Genomic DNA, 22,061 nt, shown 5'->3' with positions numbered 1-22,061 from the left:
ATATCTGCATCACCAAAAAGTCTATAGAGTTCATGTATATTTGAAGTATATTGAATATATTGAAAAAATCTATACATCTCAAATCACTACAAACTGCAGGCTCACCTTTCTTTAATACAGGAACTAAAACTACATCAGATCAGTTTTATGGCATCTTTTCATCATCAGTTAGCGCTACAGCCCTTCGTGAGCCTTGGCCTGCTTCAAAACATTCTTCCATCCTTCCCTATCGAGTGTCTGTTTTCTCCAGCCCCTCACTCCAATCTCCCTCAGATCTTCCTGTACATCGTCCAGATATCTGAGTTTAGGTCGCCCCCTTCTTCTTCTTCCGACCGGCCTGTTTAGCATAGATATTTTAGTGGGATCACTCTCATCCATCCGCATAACGTGGCCCACCCACCTTAGGCGGTTTATTTTGATGGTCTTCACAATATCTGCATCACCAAAAAGTCTATAGAGTTCATGTATATTTGAAGTATATTGAATATATTGAAAAAATCTATACATCTCAAATCAGTACAAACTGCAGGCTCACCTTTCTTTAATACAGGAACTAAAACTACATCAGATCAGTTTTATGGCATCTTTTACTTGACCCCAATTAAAGTTACTATTTTATTTATCACTGCATCAGTCTTTCACGATACTAATTCCATTGTCTTCAGCACTTTTATTATTCTTGAGTTATCCGATAATTTATTCTTCTTCACTTGTAGGAGCACTCATCTTCTCTTGGTTTTGTTCTGGATCTACCAGATCTTTAGATGTATTTTATTTGTTACCTCTTATAACTTTTTAGAAATATTGTTTCTATCGATCTAAAATCATCTGCTGTTTGTCTTAATAAACATTCCTAATATCCTTGTTATTACAATTTTCTTCAATTTTTTAATTTTTTATTTTTAGAGATTCTGTTTTATTCCGAAGACACATGTTCTTGACAACTGAGTATGTCAGCCACATTTTAAGATATAATAAGTACGAACTCTTAAAATTGATAATAGAAGTAAATATCAAAGGAAGAAGAGTCAGCACGACAGTTTTTTGAAAAGTAGTAGTTAAAGTTCAAATTTCAATGACAATAGCCAACGTTCACTTTAGATTTCAACAATTAAACACTTGAAATTGCTTTGTTTTCTTCGGTTAAGTTTCTTCGTTGCTTTTTAATTATGCTTTGGTAGCCTTCTTTAACACTACTTTCTGCTGACAGCTTGTTTCCCAGTTCTGAAACGTACTGACCTCTATATTTCTGATCCCTTATATTTCCTCTATCGTATACTTTTTGATGTGATCGTTTGGAAAATCTATTATCTATTATCTATTATCTCTAATTAGCAGGAAATGCTATTAGACCTAAATACAAAATCAAAAGAAATAGGACTAAAAGTAAATCTAGAAAAAACTAGATATCTAACAAATGAATCTCTAGATATAACTGAGTATGTAACTCACAATTTCGTTTTCGCAAAGGCCTAGGAACGCATGAAGCTCTTTTTTCACTTAATATACTGATACAAAGATGCCTGGACATCAATCAAGATATATACGTATGTTTTATTGACTATAATAAAGCATTCGATAAAGTACGACATAAACAATTAATGAATGTCCTGAATCAAAGAAGATTGACTACAACGACCTCAGGATCATATCAAATTTATACTACAAACAGCGAGCAAAAGTACGTGTTAACGAACAGCTGTCAGAAGAAATTGAAATAAGATGTGGAGTGAGACACGGATACGTATTGTCGCCAATTCTTTTTAATGCCTACTCCGAAGAGATCCTGAAAAACGCTCTTGAGGGTGAAACAGCTGGAATAAAGGTAAATGGAGTTTCCATTAACAACATTAGATATGCGGACGACATGTGATCTTAGCCGAAAATATTGAAGATCTTCAGAGACTGGTGACCAGAATAGCGGAGTATGGAAAAGAGTATGGTCTAACAATGAATGTCAAGAAGACGAAATTTATGAGAATATCGAAAACTCAAAGAAATAACGAGAATCTTCTAATAAACGGAACCAACGTCGAACAAGTGGACAAATATGCATATCTGGGAACAATGATTAACTCCACAAATGATTATACTCAGGAGATCAAAATCAGAATAGAAAAGGCTAGAGCAAATTTCAACAAAATGAGAAGAGTGCTATATACAAGGGATTTAAAATTGGAACTAAGAGTTAGGTTGGCGAGGTGCTATGTTTTTTCGACTTTATTTTATGGAATGGAATCTTGGACCTTGAATGCGACATCAATGAAAAAACTGGAACCATTCGAGCTGTGGGTGTACACAAGATATCTGACAATATCGTGGACAGAATACATCACAAACAAAGAGGTTCTGAGAAGGATGAATAAAGAAATAGAAGTTTCAAATATAATAAAAACAAGAAAATTGGAATATCTCGGACATATTACACGTGGATAGAAATACACCTTGCTCCAACTGATTATGCAGGGAAAGATCCAAGGAAAGAGAAGCCTAGGGAGGCGTAGAATGTCATGGCTGCGCAACCTGAGAGAGTGGTACGGATGTACATCAAATGAACTTTTCAGAGCAGCTGTCTCAAAAGTCCGAATAGCTATGATGATTGCTGACCTCCGCCGCGGAGATGGCACTTGAAGCAGAAGATATAACTCTAGACAATAATAATATAGAAAAGGTTGAGTCATAATAGGACAAAAGTCGAATAGGACAAAAAATCGAATTAACAAAGCATAATTTAAAGGCTGGCTTATAAATAAGATGTTCCTTAGCATGGGCAGCATTCGGAAGATTACAAACAGGATTTAAATCAAACTTACCAAATACTTTAAAAGACAAAAACATTTGATCAATATGTGCTGCCGGTACTGACATATGGCACTGGAGCTATGGGCTTTTAAAAACAACATAGCCCATAAATTCCAAGTGACTCAGGGAGCTATGGAACGGAGAATGCCCAACACTAAGCAAACCGATCGCAAGTCCAATGAAGAAATAAGAAGACGAACAAAAGTTACAGATGTAATCCAAAAGATTGCCATGTTAAAATGGAACTGGGCAGAATATACAGGAAGAATGGAAGACAACCGATGAACAAAGCGAGTTATTGAATGGCGACCAAGAGCAAACAAGAGAAATAGAGACAGACCTCAAACCAGATGGACTGACGACATCAAGCGCGAATGGCTGGTCACGAATGGATGCAAAAAACAACAAACAGAAATGAATGGATACACCTAAGGGAGGCTAGGACGATGGATGGAATGGTTGTTGATGATGATGATGATGAAGGTAGTCATCAGTAACTTCTTTCTTTACATAATGTGTATCGCCAACAATCAAAATAGCTTATCGCAATAATCGCAATAACTTGCTATGACCAATTCCTCCGAAAGGTAAGTGTAAAAACGAAGAACAGAAAGGGATAAAGGTGTAATGATTGTTAAATTAGTTAAGGCTATAAATTACTCGACTATTTGGAGTGAAAAATCAATAAAATGTTTTAATAATTATGATCGATAACAGAAAACACAGTAAAATAATCAGAAGACAATTGAACTACAGTAGTTAATGGACTTAAAATAATAAGAAATAATTAACAAAGTAGTCCTTCAACTACATACCCAAAAAAAATCCGTTTAAATTGAATATCATACCGATACTTTAACATTTCAACAATATTTATTGGATTTTACAAATAACTAAAAATTATAATTAGTTTAATTAAACTAGTAACTAATTAATATATAGTTATTTTACCACAATAACCAATATAATTCGGTTTTATCATTTCTATCTCCCAGTATCTACCATGCAATCTCCTTTTTCAATCATTTTAAAAATTAAAATCAAATCCATGCAATATCTACACGTACTATATCTTTTAAAACGAGATAATGTCAAAATATTATTCGGAAGTTGTATTAAACAATCACACGAGCCATTTGAAACTGTCTAGTGCTTTCTACATCCTACTGACGAACAATGTGCTAGTGTTAGTGATGAAAATAATATTCAAGATGCTCAAATAATATATGTATGCACTAAATACTAAATGAAATAAAAACAACGAAAGTACGAAGTAGTGTCTAAATCAAAGCTTTGATGGGCTATAAATAATACATATCTATATTAATGAGACTTTTTATGTTAAACGGTGGGATAGACTATTATTACAGTTTCTTTTTATTCTTTGACTACTGTTTATAAAAAATCGTTTAAATAATAATTTACACCATTTACAAAAAAAACAACAACACACAACAAAACAACACCAACACTAAAGCTTCATTAATCTTTAACATTTCTATTTTCTAACATTCATTTATGTCACAAATAAAACTGTGACAACGTTGCCCAGTTGTTAACTAATTTAACTTAGCATTGTTTAAAGCAAGCTCTTTAAAGAAGAAAGGCGTATAAAAAATCATATTTTTAATATTATCACATTTGTACCTAGCTATATATGGTTTATTATTAGTCATTACTAACTAACCTGTTTTTAATATTCCGATTTAAGCTATTTCGTCAATATTAACAAAATGTGTTAACATTAAGGGAAGCTTTGTCAACCACTTTCTCGTTAGCCACCAGGTTTTCACGTTAATCGAACGAGTATTGTTAGAAATATTCTTAGGAGACAGTAATAAACGAGATATTTTTAGAAATATCCAGACACAGAACGAACGTCACTCAAAACAATGGAACGAATTGCTATTCTTTAAGTAGTGGTAATTAAGTGGTAATGATCTGGATACATAATCAGTCAGAAAATGGACAGATGAATACATATTCTGTTCAGAGCGTTACAATTTACGGTGCGAAGGTGAGGAACGTTACCCCAAAGCTCATACAAACAAAATACGGAAATAGACAATTTGAGTCGAATCTGCGGTAGAACGATACCTGAAAGGGTCAGAAACTAAGAAATACGAAATGAAATGAAAATTAAGCGTACTAAGTGAGGAGATAGGCAGTTAACGTGGTTTGTACATGTAAAAAGGATAATAGAAAACAGATAATCCCGGAAGATGAGTGGATTCCTCCTAAAAAAAGAACAGAGAAGTTGGGGAGACGTTATCGAATACGCATTGACTGCAAAAATTGTACGAAGTCCGTATACTTATACAAAGGTATCATCATTATTCTGGTTTTACAACCCTGTGTGGGTGCTAGCCTCCTCAAGAATTTCTCTCCAGTCGTCCCTATCAATCGCCTTCCTCCTATCAATCGCCTTCCTCCGCCAACCACGTATTCTCATATTTCTCGTGTCTTCATTGATGTTATCAAGGAACCTTGTTCTGGGTCTTTACGCATTACATGTCCTATAAAACTCAGACGTCCTATCTTAATATATTTTACGGTATCTGGTTCCTGGAATATTCTATAAAGTTTTAAGTAGTATAGTCTTCTCCACACTCTATTGTCATTCACCGCTCATAGATTCTCCTTAGTACTTTTCTTTCGAAAAATTCTTCTATGTTTTCATTACTTTTTGTTAACAGTGCAGGTCTCTGAACCATATGTTAGGACTGAGCGTATTATTCTTTTGTAGAAGTTAACTTTTGTATTTCTTGATAAAAATTGAGGATTTACGAAGGATATTGAGCCCAAAATAGCATCTGTTGGTCGTGCAAAATCCGCGGTTTATCTCTGCGGTAGTATTATTTTAAGTGTTGAGGAGCGCTCCCAAGTATACAAATTCGTTCACTGCTTCGATGACATAACAAGTGGCTTAGGATTTGTGGTTGCGTGCTTATTTTCATGTACTTCAATTTGTTGGTGTTTATTATTAAACCCATTTTTGTAGATGAATATTTTAATGCTAGATACGCCTCTCGTATAGCATTTTCCGATCTCCCAACAATATTGATATCATCAGCATAGGCAATCTTTGCACTAATTTATTATTATATTGAACCGGTGGTTGTGATTTGTGACATACGTATTACTTTTTTCATAGCTCGATTGAATATTATACAAAAGAGAGGGTCTCTCTGGCACAGCCCGTTATTTGTTTTAAAAGGTTCAGACAGTTCCTCCTGGATTTGTACTCTACATTCAACTTTTTTAAGATTTAGTTTTGTTAAATTGACCAACTGATTTGGTATTCCTAGCTCTTTTATTGCTTTATACATTGTAGCATTTCTATTTCCTTTCGTATGTATCCTAAACACCGAAAAATATTTTCAATTGTTTTGCGTCGCTGAGATTGATAATATAAACATTTTAAGTTTGTTTATATACCACAGATAGGTATTTCTTTGATCGTGATGCCGCTTTAGGATATTTTGCGCGTAAAATAAACAGGAATCTTTTCGCTGATGCGGACAAGGGACCGGTTTTGGAAGAATGAAATGACTGCAATAGATCACGATACGAGTCAGGTCATTCTTTAGTCCGAATTTTTCTTTTTTAAATTCGTAATGTTTTTTTGTTATTCGTTTTTTGTCATCGGAAATTGGTTAGTAAACAGTTAGAAGTAGAGATTTGGATTTGGAGAGATACCTTTCGGGTGTAGTCTTCAAAAGCCGGCAATTTTTTTTTGTGGAGAGGTGAATTTGGTCTCAAAGCGCAATGTGGCAGTTTTTGTTGAGTTAATCACCGATTGGTTGAGCTGTGCCCTATGTGAGGGATTTGTAAGATGGCGTTTGCAACCATTAGAGGTCCGATAATCCGAAGCCCGAATCAGTTCCAACTTCTCAAGAATTGAGAAGTTGGAACGTCCGTTTTTATGTTCCATGGTAAACCAATTCCAGCTTGAGTGGGACACAGTTGTGTGTTGTTTGCAGTATTTTGGTTCAATTCCCATCCCAAAAAACTTTCTTAAAGAAAATACATCAGCCAGTGATACCAGGTACTTTTTGTTAAAATTTCTAAGTAAAAATAGACATTTTTCATTAATAAAAAATTAGCTTTCATGACAAACTAAAAAATTGTAAATAAATGTTTATTAATAAATTAATAAATGTAAAAAAAGTTTTATGGATTAGCTAATTGTCATATTGGTTAAATACAATTAATTTTAAAATATAATTAATATTTCAAAAAGTTTTGATATTTCATTTCGATATATTATGACAGTCAGTATTATCTTTTTCTGACAACTGGTACATAACCATAAACTTGAATTGTTTTGTTTGAAGGTTAACCTCAATGTAAGCTACGCTGAAAAATCTAGATATTTTCATTTTAATAATAATTTAAATTCCTATACGTGTCCCCAACGTCTGGAGCTTGTTGTAAATCGTTACAAATAGCGCCATTGTAAGTTTTGTTGATAAATTTTGTTAATATTATTTGTAATAACTGTTGATGTGAATTAATAATAAATATGTAATGTTTTTCTCTAAACCAGGAGTTGTAGAATTATTTCCTTTAAAAAGATTTTCACTCTTTAATATTTTTTAGGACAGAAAAGCCTTTCTTTCTATCCAGCAAGCGGATTCTTTTAAACGGCGTCCATTTCAAATAGTCTAGGAACCTTCTTGTGTTGTTACCCAGGAAATCTATGTAAGTATTTTTTTATTTCTTTCTTTGTAGTTACCCTATCCAGCCCCTCTTTTATTCACTTACGACCCAGCTCTCCAACCAAACCAAGAGTGGCCGTTCGCAAACGTTTCGGTTTGTTTACCCCATCTCCAGCCCAAAAATTGCTCAGTCCCTACTTTCAACCCACTATAAGTGATACCCTATGTGGCAGTATGTGGTAGGCAAATTATACCGTTACAACATTTCTCTTCTATATACAGAGTCGTAGGCTGCTTTGTAGTCTATAAATATGTGATGAATATTTATGCCATAATCCAGTGTTTTTTCTAAAATTTGTCTCAGAGTTGCAATCTGATGAATTGTCTATTTACCACTTCTGAAACTAGCCTGGCATTTTCCTACTATTATTCTGCTTATAGTGTCATACGGTGGCATAGTATTGTGGAAAATATTTTATATGCTGCATTTAGAAGCATAATTCCACTGTCGTTAAAGCATTCAGGTTATACAAATGTTCAGCATATGGTATTCCAGGACAAATAATTACATTATGTAAGTGAGAGGCGCTCAATAAAACGTTGACAAAGTAACATAGTAAGTCAGGACAAGAATAAATAAAGCGGCCAGGTGATCTCACAAGTAATAAATGGGAATAGAATAGTTGAAAAGGGAAACGATTTTAAAGAATATCGTGTAGTAGCTAATGAATTTAACTTTAATGAATAATAGAAGTTTACCAATATTACAAAATTAGGTAAAACTTTCTAAACATAAGTGGTTTTTACTGGTAGTTGCTTTTGGAAGTGTTGTTTTAATTTATAAATAATAACTCAAGATTATTTACGTAATTTAATTTAATAACTCAATTCCGCACGAACGTTAAAACGAATAAATTTCTTCTGGTCTTCGAAATTTTATACCAGTTTATTTTAACATATTTCCTTCTGCCCATTAACATATTATGGTTCTAAGTTTCTAAATATTAGTATTTTGTTTTCGTGTACACATTATCTATATTTGACATGTCAAAAAATATACATACTTGCAAAATATTTATATTTAAGCTTCCCATTTATTGTTTTATTTAACAAGTTTTCCAAAAAACTTGTATTTTTGGAAGCTATCTTAAACGATTTTCTATATACATCAAATCTATTTAAAACATCAACAAGCAACAAAAACTAAATAAACATTAAAAAGCTCTAAAAGAAAAGAGCAGAGTGTTAGAAGACACACCGGTCGAAGCATGTGAGCTGATCGAAGCAGAACGTGGTGGACAAAATTGGCATCATGACAACCCGGAAAGGTTAATCCCTTCATCTACACATACATATATTACCTCTGTTAGATAGATATTTCTGTACAAAGTTTCTAATGCAATTGGAGGAATAAGACAAAAAATGATCTTAAAAAAATATTTTTTGGAAACAAATAATCATGTGCTGTATGTTCTGTTCTTGGTGTACATTATCAAAATTCGTAAAACTTTTATGAGTTCACATGTGTATATTCTTTATCTTATGAATAATAAGTATAAATTTAATATAATTAAAAATGTTATTTATTCAAATTTGAATATAATTTTAGTACTTTTTGATGATTGTTTTATGGACCGGTAAAGTCTTTTATGATCTTATTTTAATTTTTTATCGTTAATAGGTGGACAATTAATTTTAGGCAAAAACAACAGTTTTTTCAGCTATTTTCTTGTGGCATTTTAAAGTAATTACTATTTAAATGGTAATAAGCCACGTTTATTGACGTATCAATTTCCACTTCGGAAATCGTTCTCAAAATACAAACATTAGTAAATTAAACAAATCTTGTTTTTTTGTTACTTGGTGTAAAATTCTTCTAATAATTTAATTTTATCTGACTCATTTATATTGACAATTCAGACATACATTATACATTTTAAAGTAGACAAAATGATATTGCCAATATTGTTGAGTTGCGTTCCTGGGACTTTACTTGTAAGATAATTCATTCGATTACAGGAAATCAACTTTAACTGGAAAATATCCGTCAGAAAAAATCATAGCATGTAATTCGTCTTTAAATAGACAAGTACATGCCATGATGACAGTAAAATTCTCCTGTTAGTGATTCCATAGTAAATTATGAGGAAAAAACCAGGAAAAAAACCTCATAATACTATCCCGACATGGTAAGTACTTGGTCGTACATTTAGTTTACCTTCAATGAACAACAAATTCTGATTTTGTTAGAGGCATCTGGCAATGTTTTGACAAACACTTTTATCTTGTTTATTCTTGCTTAAAATCATGAATGCTTTTTCTATTTGTTGAACAAGATATTGTAAGTATTGAAGATTTGCTTTTCAATATGATATCAAATTCTGATTTTGATTATAGTTTACATATAGATATGAAAATTCATATAAGAATCAAAGAAATATACATTTTAATAAATTTAATACTCTTTTAGAACAAAACAGTATACCTTCACACTTTAGATAACCTCAATAGAAATAATGACATATTAGCGACAGTTGTCAATCTATCAAATAGACATTTAAATGCAACGGAGAGTTTAATACTGTCAAAGGGTCTAAACTTTGCTGCTACTCATCCAGCTATTCTATTTCAAAATTAGATATAATAAGCTCAGTGGAGAAAATATCTCAATGTTTACCAACCCACGAAAAGGAAGAATACAGAGTATTATGTAAACTTGAATTGGAAAAGTTTATTGAAGGTAAAATTACTGTACGACCAAATACTTACCATGTCGGGATAGTATTATGGAGTTTTTTCCTGGTTTTTCCCTCATAATTTACTATGAAATCACTAACAGGAGAATTTTACTGTCATCATGGCATATACTTGTCTCTTTAAAGACGAATTACATGCTATGATTTTTTCTGACGGATATTTTCCAATTAAAGTTGATTTCCTGTAATCGAATGAATTATCTTACAAGTAAAGTCCCAGGAACGCAACTCAACAATATTGGCAATATCATTTTGTCTACTTTAAAATGTATAAGTATGTCTGAATTGTCAATATAAACGAGTCAGATAAAAAATTTTTACCAAGTAACAAAAAAAATTGTTTAATTTACTAATGTTTGTATTTTGAGACCGATTTCCAAAATGGAAATTTAAACGTCAATAAACTTACTTTAACCTTTCATTGTGGCTTATTCCCATTTAAATAGTAATTATTTTGAATGATTTTTATGAGTTTTATTACATTCTCGGCAAATATATCCCCACACTCTAACGTAGTCAAACTTTTATTAATGATATTTATTTAAAACATTAAAAAAAGAAGAAATCAAGGCCGAACTGGATGGTTTATGACAGCGAATAAGCAGCGACAGTTTAGCAACAATAAAATTCTGGGCATGTATATAATACTGTACAAGAACATGTTTCCGCACTGCCAACCCAAAACGGACACGTGTGTCTTATCCGCAGACCATTTTGGAAATAATAAAATGCAGTAGTTGGTAAACTAGGGACCCATTTAATTATTTGAAAAAGCAATAACTAGCATGTATTGTTTTAGATTTATTGGACTATTTCAATGCAATCAGGAAAGATCTAAAATAAGATTACTTCAGAGAAAAATCTCTTTTTGAAGGGATAAAAAGTTGGAAAAGTATATAATCAAGTGTTTTGAGTGAAAAGAAGATTACGTTGAAAAATAAATAAATGAAAATAAAAAAAAAAATTCCATTATTTACTTAGACTAGATTAGAGTAATTACCATCCATATGTTAATTCTCACGATTTGATAACATGGTAATTAGCCAGAGGAATCATGTGAATATATTTCCATAATATTGAACAAGCCTTTCTGACTCACACAGATACATGATACGCAAAACGGAGTTTATGCCTGTAGAAAGAACTAGAAAGGGCAAATTATAAAAGTCCAACAAATAGAAAAAGCATATGAATTGTAGCATTTTTTATCCCCAAGTATATCATAAGAACGTCATATAAAAGCATTCATGATTTTAAGCAAGAATACACAAGATAAACGTATTTGTCAAAACATTGCCAGATGCCTCTAACGAAAGTAAGTGCTATCGTTTTCTTGTTTCGTGCCTCTTTTATTTTTACGTAAATTTAAAACAATATCTTAGAAGATTCAACAAAAAACGAGTTTGTAAAATCAAAGGTCGAATACTATTGCGCGGACAATAATTTACGTGCCAAAGAGGGGACTCGCTTCACATAATACATTTTTTTCTTTGTACATTTTCTTAATTAAATCTCATATTACATCATCTTTTTCTTATTACTCCAGAGAATAATTTTATTGGTATATTATGAGTTAGTAATAATAATAAAATATTGATTATTTCCAAGATAGATGGTTTTTAAAATATACTTGTCACAAGTAAGACTTTTTTGACAACAATAATTTTGAAGTAATAGACTTTTTCAAACAACCAATTCATTAAAGCGAATTGAATTATGATGTAAATTTAATTTTTTGAAACAGTAAATTAATATAATCTCTAAATTATTTTGATTTTATTTAAACAGCCGAACATTTTTGAATATTGAGCTATTTTTGAAGAACCTAAAACTATCACCAGTTCCAGGTGTTTAAGGTTTTAAAATCGGCAATTATCTGACTATACTATGTATGTATATATGAAAATTATAGTATTCTACATATTATTATTATTCTTCTCTAAAAAGTTCTATGATTACCCCTAATAAATTTACAAAAGTTAAGGTTACGCACCATAAATATACCGTGACATCGAAAGTAATGCGATGTATTCAGTCATCTCTTCAGTGTATTCATGTATTCAGTATCTACCATCCTCTTATTATTTTGAGATCGTAAATTTTTTTTAATTGATTTTAGCTATTGATTTAATAATAGTAAGAAAAGCCAGTAAAACAATAATACACGATGTAAGAGCACACAAAGTAGCAGAATGAGCAAGTAATAACCGATTATTACTAGGGAAATTTACATACACGGGAAGACGACAAAAATATAATATCCAGAGAGATGAGGAGATGCAAAAAAATCGCAAATACAATGTACAAAGGAGAACTTCTACAAAAATTTGATATTCGAACAGTATATCATAACAGGCGAGACCCCAACAGAAATATATCAACACCTAAAGAAAAAGCACAACACAGGTATTGAACAACACAAAGAATAAATATTTAGATAAATCCAGTGACGACCCAGAAAAGATGATTAAAAGGAAAAAAATACGTTTCATCAATGGCTAAAAGACCGAACCCCAGGAATACGATAGGAATATGTCACCCTCAAACAACAAGGGAAGCAAAAAACAAGGCTATACAAGAACGAATAATGGGAGAGAATGTGCAGAGACATGGATAACACGATAGGGTATAACAGATCAACGAAAGTATGGAAAAAAATACTAAACATCATTAAGAAAATAATAATAAAAAAGCATTACACAAAATTATTACAGGAGAATAGACCTGAGTATATCTCACAAGACCCGGTGACATAATAACGGAGGAAGCCGAAATCACAAAGGAAGATATAACTAAAGGAAGATATAAGTAAAAAAACAAAGCACTAGTATCAGGGAACATAAAAATGGAACTGCTGAAATATGAAGGCGCAAGGATTGTATACTTTATAAGTGTGTTTTTCAATACCATCGAAGAAGGAGAGATGAGTGGAATATATCATATATGTCTTCCATTTTCAAAAAAGGTAACAATATGTCAACAAATAACTATAAAGGGATCAGTGTAATGCCTTTAATAGGAAAAAATCTTTTCCACAATTATAAAAGAAAAAACAGAACAACACATGGACCATTATGGCGAAGAACATGCCGGATGCCGAAAAGCCAGATCATGTCTAGATGCTATTTCGTCATGAGACAAGTGATACAAAAGAACAAAGAGAAAAATTATTGAAACACATGTAACTTTTATCGACTTAGAGAAAGCAAACGATAGCGTGCCCAGGAAACAACTATGGGAAGTAATTAGAAGAATGCACGTTAGAGAGAAATGGGTTAATATAACACAAATATTGTATAAAGAAACAGAGGTGCAAATAAAGTTAGGAAATGAAAAAACAAAAGCAATCAGCACAACAAAAGGCCTCAAACAGGGATGTGGTTTATCACCTACACTTTGTAGGTGGGCATACCAGTACAAGAGAATATAATTACATTCACTTTTCGCAGATGACCAAGTCATCTTTGCACAAGACAGGGAGGACATGAAATATATGATAAGGATATTAAAGGAAGAATATGAGCTGTGGGAATTCAAGATAAATATGTGTAAGAATACTTACGTATTGAGACTATTGATAGAAGAGACTATTAAGAGTTAATAAAAGTCTTATAACTTTATAATACTTTAAATTTTTTTTTTTAAATACTTTAGGGTCAATGATAAGCTGAGACGGTACTTGTATGAAACATATAGAAACGGAAATAGCACAGGGAAAACAAGCCACGAAAAAACTCCATGGGGTGATATGGAACAACACTCTAACAAGAGTATTAAAAAACAGAGAAAAAACATAGAAAACAAAAAAAAAAACAAAAAAAAAAGATGTTTCAGAGCATAGTGGTGAATATTACTCTATATGAAGCGGAAGTATGGCCAATGACAACAACAACCTTTATGAGAAGATGTCTACAAATCGCCAGAGATGATAGAATAAGAACAGAGGAAATATGGACAGGAATGGAAGTAGAATGCTCAATTACAAAGAAGTTGGAAAACAAAATCGAACTGGTAACCGCCGGGAAGAAGACGGAGAGGAAGACCTGCTATAAGATGGAAAACGTACATAGAAAACGCCATGATAAACAGAGACCTCAAAGAAGGTGACTGGGAGAATAGAATGTTGTGGAAGACGAAAGCAGCGAAATCATAATGGGAAACAGCCGAAGAAGAAGAAAAGTTGTTACACATAATTTAAGCAATTCAATTTCCCTGGCTGTTATATATTCTCTTTTTTGTCTTATATATGTCTTATGTCTTTATGTCTTATATGTCTTTATGTCTTATATGAATATATAACACCCTGACAAGAAGTATCCTGACATATGGGTCCGAAAACTGGACAATAAACAAGAGAAATAGAGGTAGAATAAGAGCAGTAGAAATGGAGTTCCTGAGGAGAAGCTGTAGACTTACAAAAAGAGACAGAATTGAAAACGCAGAGATTAAGCGGAGAATGGGAGTGCAATCAGACATAATCGACTATATAGAGGAGAAGAGACTATCCTGGTACGGCCACGTCAGAAGAGCGGACAGAGGACGCTGGATAAACAAAATCACAGAATGGAGCCCGATTGGAAGAAAAAAGAGAGGAAGACCCCGAAGGTCATTCAGAGATGAAATCGACGAGGCTATGGAGAAAAGAACCCTGAGAGATGGAGACTGGAATGACAGGGAAAATTGGAGAAAACGGTTGAGTGAAGGAAGACAGTGAAAACTGTGGAAATCCTTAGTAGTAGTAGTATTTCCCTGGCATTATCTTCTTTTTCCACTTCTACTTGTTTTTTCTCCATATATCTTTTCTTGCTGCTCATTTTCTACTCGCTTCTATACTATTCTCTAAACATCCGCATTATTTATAAGTATTTTTTTGTAATGGAGCAAGTTTAGCTTACATTTTTTATTCTACTGATATTCTACATTTCTTATCACACTATTCTAAATTTCCTTCTCTTTTGATTTTACGACTGCTTCCTCGGCATTTTTTGTTACGATCAATACCAGCTGTTTCCATTCATTCTCTGTCGTCTCTTCTTTTTTCTATTTAAGAGGCTTGTTTACTTGAAACCCATCTGCGGTCCAAAAAAAAAATATGGACACGATTACCTTTTAACGCCTTTTTCAGTGGCCCAGAGATGTGAAAATCGCAAGGCAATAAATCTGGACTACTGCGTGGTTGCTCTAATATTCTCCATTTCATTCGTTGTACATTTTATTATACTACTTTGGCAACATGAATCCGAGCATTGTAGTGCAGAAGAATGATACCACGTGAGAGCTTTCCTGGATGTTTTCGTCTTATTACTTGATGGAGCTTGTTCAAAGTTTCAGTATACAGATTTGCGTTGATATGTACTCTAGGTTCTGTAAACTTTATGAGCAAGAGTCTTTCATGGTCGAAAAAAAATGTTAACATGACCTTACCGCTTATGACACCAAGAAGCATTCGCAATCTTTTATGGTCCTCTGACAAAAGGCGAGGAACACGTTGCGCACAAAGTTTGCTACAAAGTTGCGCAGTTGTCCAGTTTGTGTACGATACAATCGATTCTGATTGAAGTTCGACAATTTTCTCTAATCAAGCCTTTAACATATGTCACATTATTATCTTATGATGCAGTACTCAATGCACCTAGTCGCGGTTTAATTCGTATCCTCTCTTCCACTCTTAAATATTCGAGGCAATTTTTTGACAGGCCCATAATCTATTTTTTATCGTTAATTTGTATTTTTGCCACTAGTGTAGTGATCTTTGTAGTTTTGTTTCCAGTAAGATATTGCTTACGAGTCTTTGTCTCCATCTATTATACGTGTGCTCCTTTTTTGATAGTTCCTGATATTCTCCATACTCCTTTATAGTTTTTAGACTTTTTAGAAGTAAGACCACACTATATTATTTAATGTTTCATCGATTATATCATAGAATACTTATTTTCACGGTCTTTTCAACTGTACAGAATTATGTATATAATATTCGTAAGAAAACTATTAAGAAGAAATGGTTTATTATGTAAATTTTAATACATTTTTCAGTTTTTCGATTTAGATATTTATCCCTTTCACAGAAATTTAATCCATTGGTGAAAATCTATGCAGAACCTACATAATCATTATTAAGAGTAAAACATGAGCAGTTAAATTTAAAAGTGGTGACACATTGATTGGAGATATACAATCTTAATAATGGAAAAAAATTACACAATTAAGTTTGGAACTCATTATCTTCAAACTTAAATCCTTCCCCTTCCCCCTTAAATTTTTTTCGATAATAACCTACTTTGTTTTTCATCTTCTCTAATCTAATCTAATCTTCTCTAACTATCACTAATATTCAATAACGTTCCAAAATGAAGAAATACCACAGACTTTTTAATTTATTTCTGCATACATTTTACGTGTACCTGACCATTTTCGGAATCTGTAGAAAACAATAATTTTCGTATTATTTTTTGTAGATAATGACTATTTTAATGGAATATCAGCTGACTATCTACTAGATATTATGCACTTAACTCACTTTTATAATAGTTCCATTTTCTACATCTATCTTGGATAATAATAAAGCATATCAGGTATATTTTTGATGTATTAACTACTTACGACAACTGTTCAAATACATTCTTACTTTACTTTCTGTCAAAATCACACTCTAGATAATACCTACTTAATTTACATTTCAAAAACAAACCCAATATTATAAAAATGGTAAATTTTAAATTTTAATAGTATTCAGATAAACAAGACATTGCAAAAACACGTACAGCGCCGACGTATACCTAAATGTTAATAGTTAATGTTTTTGTTTTCCTATTAATCTTCTCTAAAAGTATTTGACAATTTTTTGACTCTTAGTTCGCCGATAAATCACGACTCATTGATAAACATTTTTGTATCTGCCTTCAATAGCTAAGTATACTATTATAAAGGGAAACAAAACCTTTAAAAGTTTATTATTCTTTGTTATCATTAAATTATTATCACTTAGATCTATACTATTTTCAATTCGAAAACAAGAGTCCAAGAGTTGCAAACAATAATACGCTTGAATCTGAATCACGCGAACAGTAAGTTCAGATCTGTAAATATTACTCATCGAACGTAGACATGCTTCGATTTCTGACCAATGCTAAAGTGACTACGCCGGTGCTGAAGAGACCTAATCTCTGAGCGCCTGCTCCGTTATGTTAATGTTGAACTTATCTTAAAAATAAGTGTAGTTAGACCAGAGAAATTAGCAAGATAAAAGCCTTTTACGTGACACTCTTTGATACAGATATCTAACGATTGCTTTTGATAAATTTGGTGATAGTAATATGTAATAAACAAAATATGCAAAAGATTAAAAGAACTAAGATACGAATCTACAAGACCATAATCCGAATACTAGACCTTATAAATGAGAACAACATGTGGCGAATCAGATACAATTATGAAATATATATATATATATATATATATATATATATATATATATATATATATATATATATATATATATATATATATATATATATATATATATCATACGAACCACCTTTATCTCAGTATGTCCGCCTACAGCGTCTTCAAATGACAGGCAATGTATTTAGGATGGAAGAAAATAAGCTTGAATGCAAGAATGAAAGGAAAGAGACCTATTAGAAGACCGAGAAAGCGATGGGAGGACGATTTGGATAAGGACGCCAAAAATCTCCTTGGCAGTCGATCGTGGATTAGAATGGCTGCAGACTGTAGCGGAGAGAGGCTTGATGAGGAAGGCCAGAGATAGAATTGCGCAGTATGGCCATAGGATGGATGGAAACAATATATAAACAATGCAAGATAGGTATTTGATTTTAAATACTAAAGGTAAAGACCGGCAAATTATATAAAAAATTCACACAATTTTACTGAAAAAGCATAGAAAATATTTTAAACTGAGAGTGTGTAAGTACAGTTGTTTTCGTTAATTTGTTCTTTAATAAGCATAAACATAGCTTTAAAAGTGGATTTTTTAAAAATGATTAATACCTTTTCTAAAAATTCACAAAAAATTTAATTTCTCGTAAAAACTGGGACACAATCACATATTTTCAGCTATAAAAATTTCAAGTTTTACTTAATTGTTATTGCAAAATTGAAATTGTTTATCCCAGGAAGCTTTTATATACAATGTTATTATGTTTAATGAATTCTGAATGCACTAAATTGAAGAGAAAGGTTTATTTTATCAAATTAAATCATTTAACAATTAAAAAGTTTATGTAAAATATTGTAAAATAGGTTTACAAAAGTACTGTGATTTTAAGTTTGTATACATGTAAAAAATACAATGTCCTACGACCCTTAGAACCCGAGTTAGCCCTTTTTTCAATTCTCGATTTTACTATTTCCAAAATTGAATTCCTAAATTCAAATTGATAAAAATCGCAATATCTCCGGTTGTAATCAACAAAAATCGATGTTTTTTTTTTAATTTGCAGAATTGCATATTCTAAGTTCTAGGTTCTAAGGGTCCTAGGACATTATATATTTTTTTAAATTGATGTAAAAATCCCATCATTTCGAATAAAAATAAATACACTTTTAAATTTGAGTGTTTGAGTTATTTTAAATGTTTTATAAGCCTAAAATCGCAGTACTTTTGTAAAGCTATTTTACAATGTTTAGCATAAACTTCTTGAAATTTTTATAGCTGAATAGTTGTAATACTGTCCCTATTCTCATGCGAAATTAAAGTATTTTGTGCATTTTTAGAAATTATATTAATAATTGAAAAAAATCGACTTATGAAGTTGTTTTTGCAATAATTAGTAACAAATTAACAAAAATAACTATACAAACTCTCATTTTAAAAGATTTTCTATGCTTTTCCATTAAAATTGTGTCACTTTTTCTTATAATTTACCATCTTCACGTTTATTATTTAAAATAAAATAGCCTTACATTGTTTATAAGTAAAAAATGATGTTTAATTTTGTTTATTACATATTGTTATCTATCACCAAATTTATCAAAAGCAGTTATTAGGTACCTGTTTTGGGGAAATTTTTACTTCCCTGCTTTAACTGCATAGCTGACTTATTATCAATACCTGCTCTTCTTTTTGAGCTTCTGTCAAAATAATTATTATAAAATTACTGTCTTTATTTGTGATTGCTGAACGAAACAAGTACATCACATTCAGGCCATTATCTCATTCATTATCCTCTTCATCTCAAATAATTCCCATAATTCTTGTGCTTTAAGGTAAAAAATCTTCTAGGATTATGACAAACTTCGAACTCGTGAATAATTGGAGATGATTTAAAATAGTCAGTGTAGCATTTTTCCATGTAGTTAAATCTAGTTATGTCTGTTGAATCGTTATTACGATTTTTTGTACAGATATTTATATTGTTTCCATATCGTTGTCGTGTGAATATTTATATTTTTGCGTAAAAATGCATATTCGCAATGTGTTTCTTTTTTTAAAAATACCCTTAAATGTTGTAAGTGTTTTATGTTAATCCTGTCTCCCAAAAATAATGCTGATCTGAATTCAACTAAAATTCAAATTAACTTGTATGTTGTGAATATAGACCTAATTTGAAAAAAAAAACTTACAACACTAGTTCCCCTTCCGCTCTGACCAGCAGTTCCCGCCTGTGGACTTCCCGGTTGTGTGTCCTTCCCTTTGTCGGTGGAACTTTGAATTACTAAGAATGGGGGAACCGTAGGATCTGGTACCTCTTTGTTGAAATTGAGTATGTCCAGTTCACATTCGTCTTCTAACCATGCAGGTAACTCTAGTAGAAGAGAAATATCCATTTCCTGAAGCTCTCTTGGTGTGGCAATCGCTATAAGACCACTGGTTACCTTTAAAACAGTTTTTTTTGACGTTTTTATGACACAGTTAAATTCATTCTACATTTATAAAAACTTTATATCTTTTAAAAATATCCGAAAACGGGTAACGATAAGCTTTCTAAAAGTAAATAAAATTGATTTAGCAATATTTACCTGGTTTAAGGAGAACGCAGATATCGAATCTTGTTCTTTATGAATAATTCTGACAGGTTCTAAAACAGTCGGTTCAGGATGAGGTAAAATTTCTTCTACAGCGCCAGAAGATCTTCTTTTCCCAAATACTGCTCTTATAAATATATCTTGGACTAATTCTTGACGAACTAAATACGTCCAGAGGTGCCTAGCTGCTGCAGCTGAACTTTTACCACTGAACGGCGTGTTGTGCGGTTCCAAAAGTTGCCTGAATCACAATAAACAGCATTAATATGTATGCATGCAATATGTTACAATATTGGATACAGAACACAATTGGATAAAAAAAGCAAATTGTAAACAATAAGATTTGTTAAGGAGTGTAAATTTTCTCGACGGTTGTTTTTTAATTGTACATTGGTTTCGGGATTTAAAGGTCATAGTTTAGAAGAATTATTTCTTTCTGACATTTCGTTCTAATTGTGCGAATTGTATCAGCTCTTTGATGAGCCAGATGTCATAACGTTTTGACTGCAAGGAACGACTTTACTGCAAGATAGTTCATTCGATTACATGAAATCAATAAAAATATCTGTCAGAAAAAAATCATAGCATGTGATTCGTCTTTATAAATCGACCGAAAGGAACAGAATAACTTAGAACGAGAACCTATACGAGCATCCAAAATAACAATTCAATTCAAAACAACAAACACATTGAGATCTGATAAAATGTGTTAGGCTTTCACGGCCATCGTCTAACTTGTTAAACTGTTTGTTCGGGCTGTTAGGCCGCTGTCTTCTGAGATTAGTTTTCGAAGTTTCGCCAACACTAGGGGTTGGAATCTTCTGGACATGTTACTACTTCGCTTGTACGCTGAAACTGACGTCGCGTTGTACTGCGGAGGCCATATTTATATTCTCTACTCGCCTCCCCTCCACTGGTTTTGGTGTGAGGGGCCGTGTCGTCGTTTGTAGTAGCTTTTCTTTCTTCGTATTTTGCGGGAAGGGTTTTTGTGGATTTTAATAAATATAATATCCATGTTTTGTTGATTTTTAGTCCTTCTTCTATCCGATTAAAATTATTTGGGTGCTTGTAATGAAGACAACCGATTACAAATCGAAAATACAAAATCTTCTAGATCCTGCGGTATATAGAAAACTTAAAAAAATCCCACAGCAGTCACCCTACGGAAAATCAATAGTCTTATAAAATCTTCGTCCATACCAGAGGATATAAAGCCAAGAATATGCAACAGCGAAGCAGTCCCACCACGCTTGTATGGCTTACCGAGAATACACAAATACGATGTACCCCTACGCCCTATTGTGAGCTCCATAGGATCTCCATCTTACAGCCTTGCTAAACATCTGGCCGATATTTTACAACCATATAGGAAAAAACAATGCCTTTGTAAAAGAATCCACCCATTTCATCGAGAAGTTCAAAGGAATAACTTTACAGGAATCTGATATTCTTGTTAGCTTTGATGTTGTTTCTCTATTTACAAGAGTTCCCCTAGAAGACATTCTGAATTTAATTAAAGGACTAGTTGACTAAGGGACAAAAGTGCTTATAAGCTCAAGAATTAAATAATTTAAAAACGGAAGTACTTTTTATCCTAGAAGTGAACCAAAACACTAATGGATAAAATTATTTACCTATACTTCTGTATAACTGGACCGTTTGAGTTTTCAACGAAACATCCAGGTATATACTCGGGCGGCGTTTGTCTGCTTTCAAGCTCCTTCTTTAAACTCTCTTGCCAACACGTCAACTTCCTTAAACTACTGTGAATCAATGGACTTGCTACTGGTAGTTCGGATGTTTCCAAACCAGCAACCTAAAAAAATAATATTTTGAATGTTTTAGTTTATTTTGG

General features: G+C 32.3%; 1 protein-coding gene across 4 annotated transcripts in view; it reads right to left on the bottom strand.

Annotated features, from left to right (window-relative positions):
* The window catches only part of Rbcn-3A (rabconnectin-3 alpha), a 109,091-nt gene that overhangs the window by 23,855 nt on the left and 63,175 nt on the right, over positions 1–22,061 (bottom strand). For 2 of the 4 annotated variants that reach the window (XM_072536996.1, XM_072536997.1), the window contains 4 exons: positions 21,841–22,022; positions 20,201–20,447; positions 19,805–20,056; positions 8,722–8,805 (listed from right to left, as the gene is read on the bottom strand). In XM_072536996.1, coding sequence (XP_072393097.1) covers positions 8,722–8,805; positions 19,805–20,056; positions 20,201–20,447; positions 21,841–22,022 — 765 coding nt within the window. The remainder of the gene's footprint in view (positions 1–8,721; positions 8,806–19,804; positions 20,057–20,200; positions 20,448–21,840; positions 22,023–22,061) is intronic. The other 2 variants (XM_072536998.1, XM_072536999.1) reach the window with 1 other exon arrangement.

This window comes from Diabrotica undecimpunctata, chromosome 7 (assembly GCF_040954645.1).
Source record: "Diabrotica undecimpunctata isolate CICGRU chromosome 7, icDiaUnde3, whole genome shotgun sequence".
NCBI classification, from domain to species: Eukaryota; Metazoa; Arthropoda; class Insecta; order Coleoptera; family Chrysomelidae; genus Diabrotica; species Diabrotica undecimpunctata.
The sequence above is the reverse complement of the archived record's forward strand: the minus strand, read 5'-3'. Positions and strand labels throughout refer to the sequence as shown.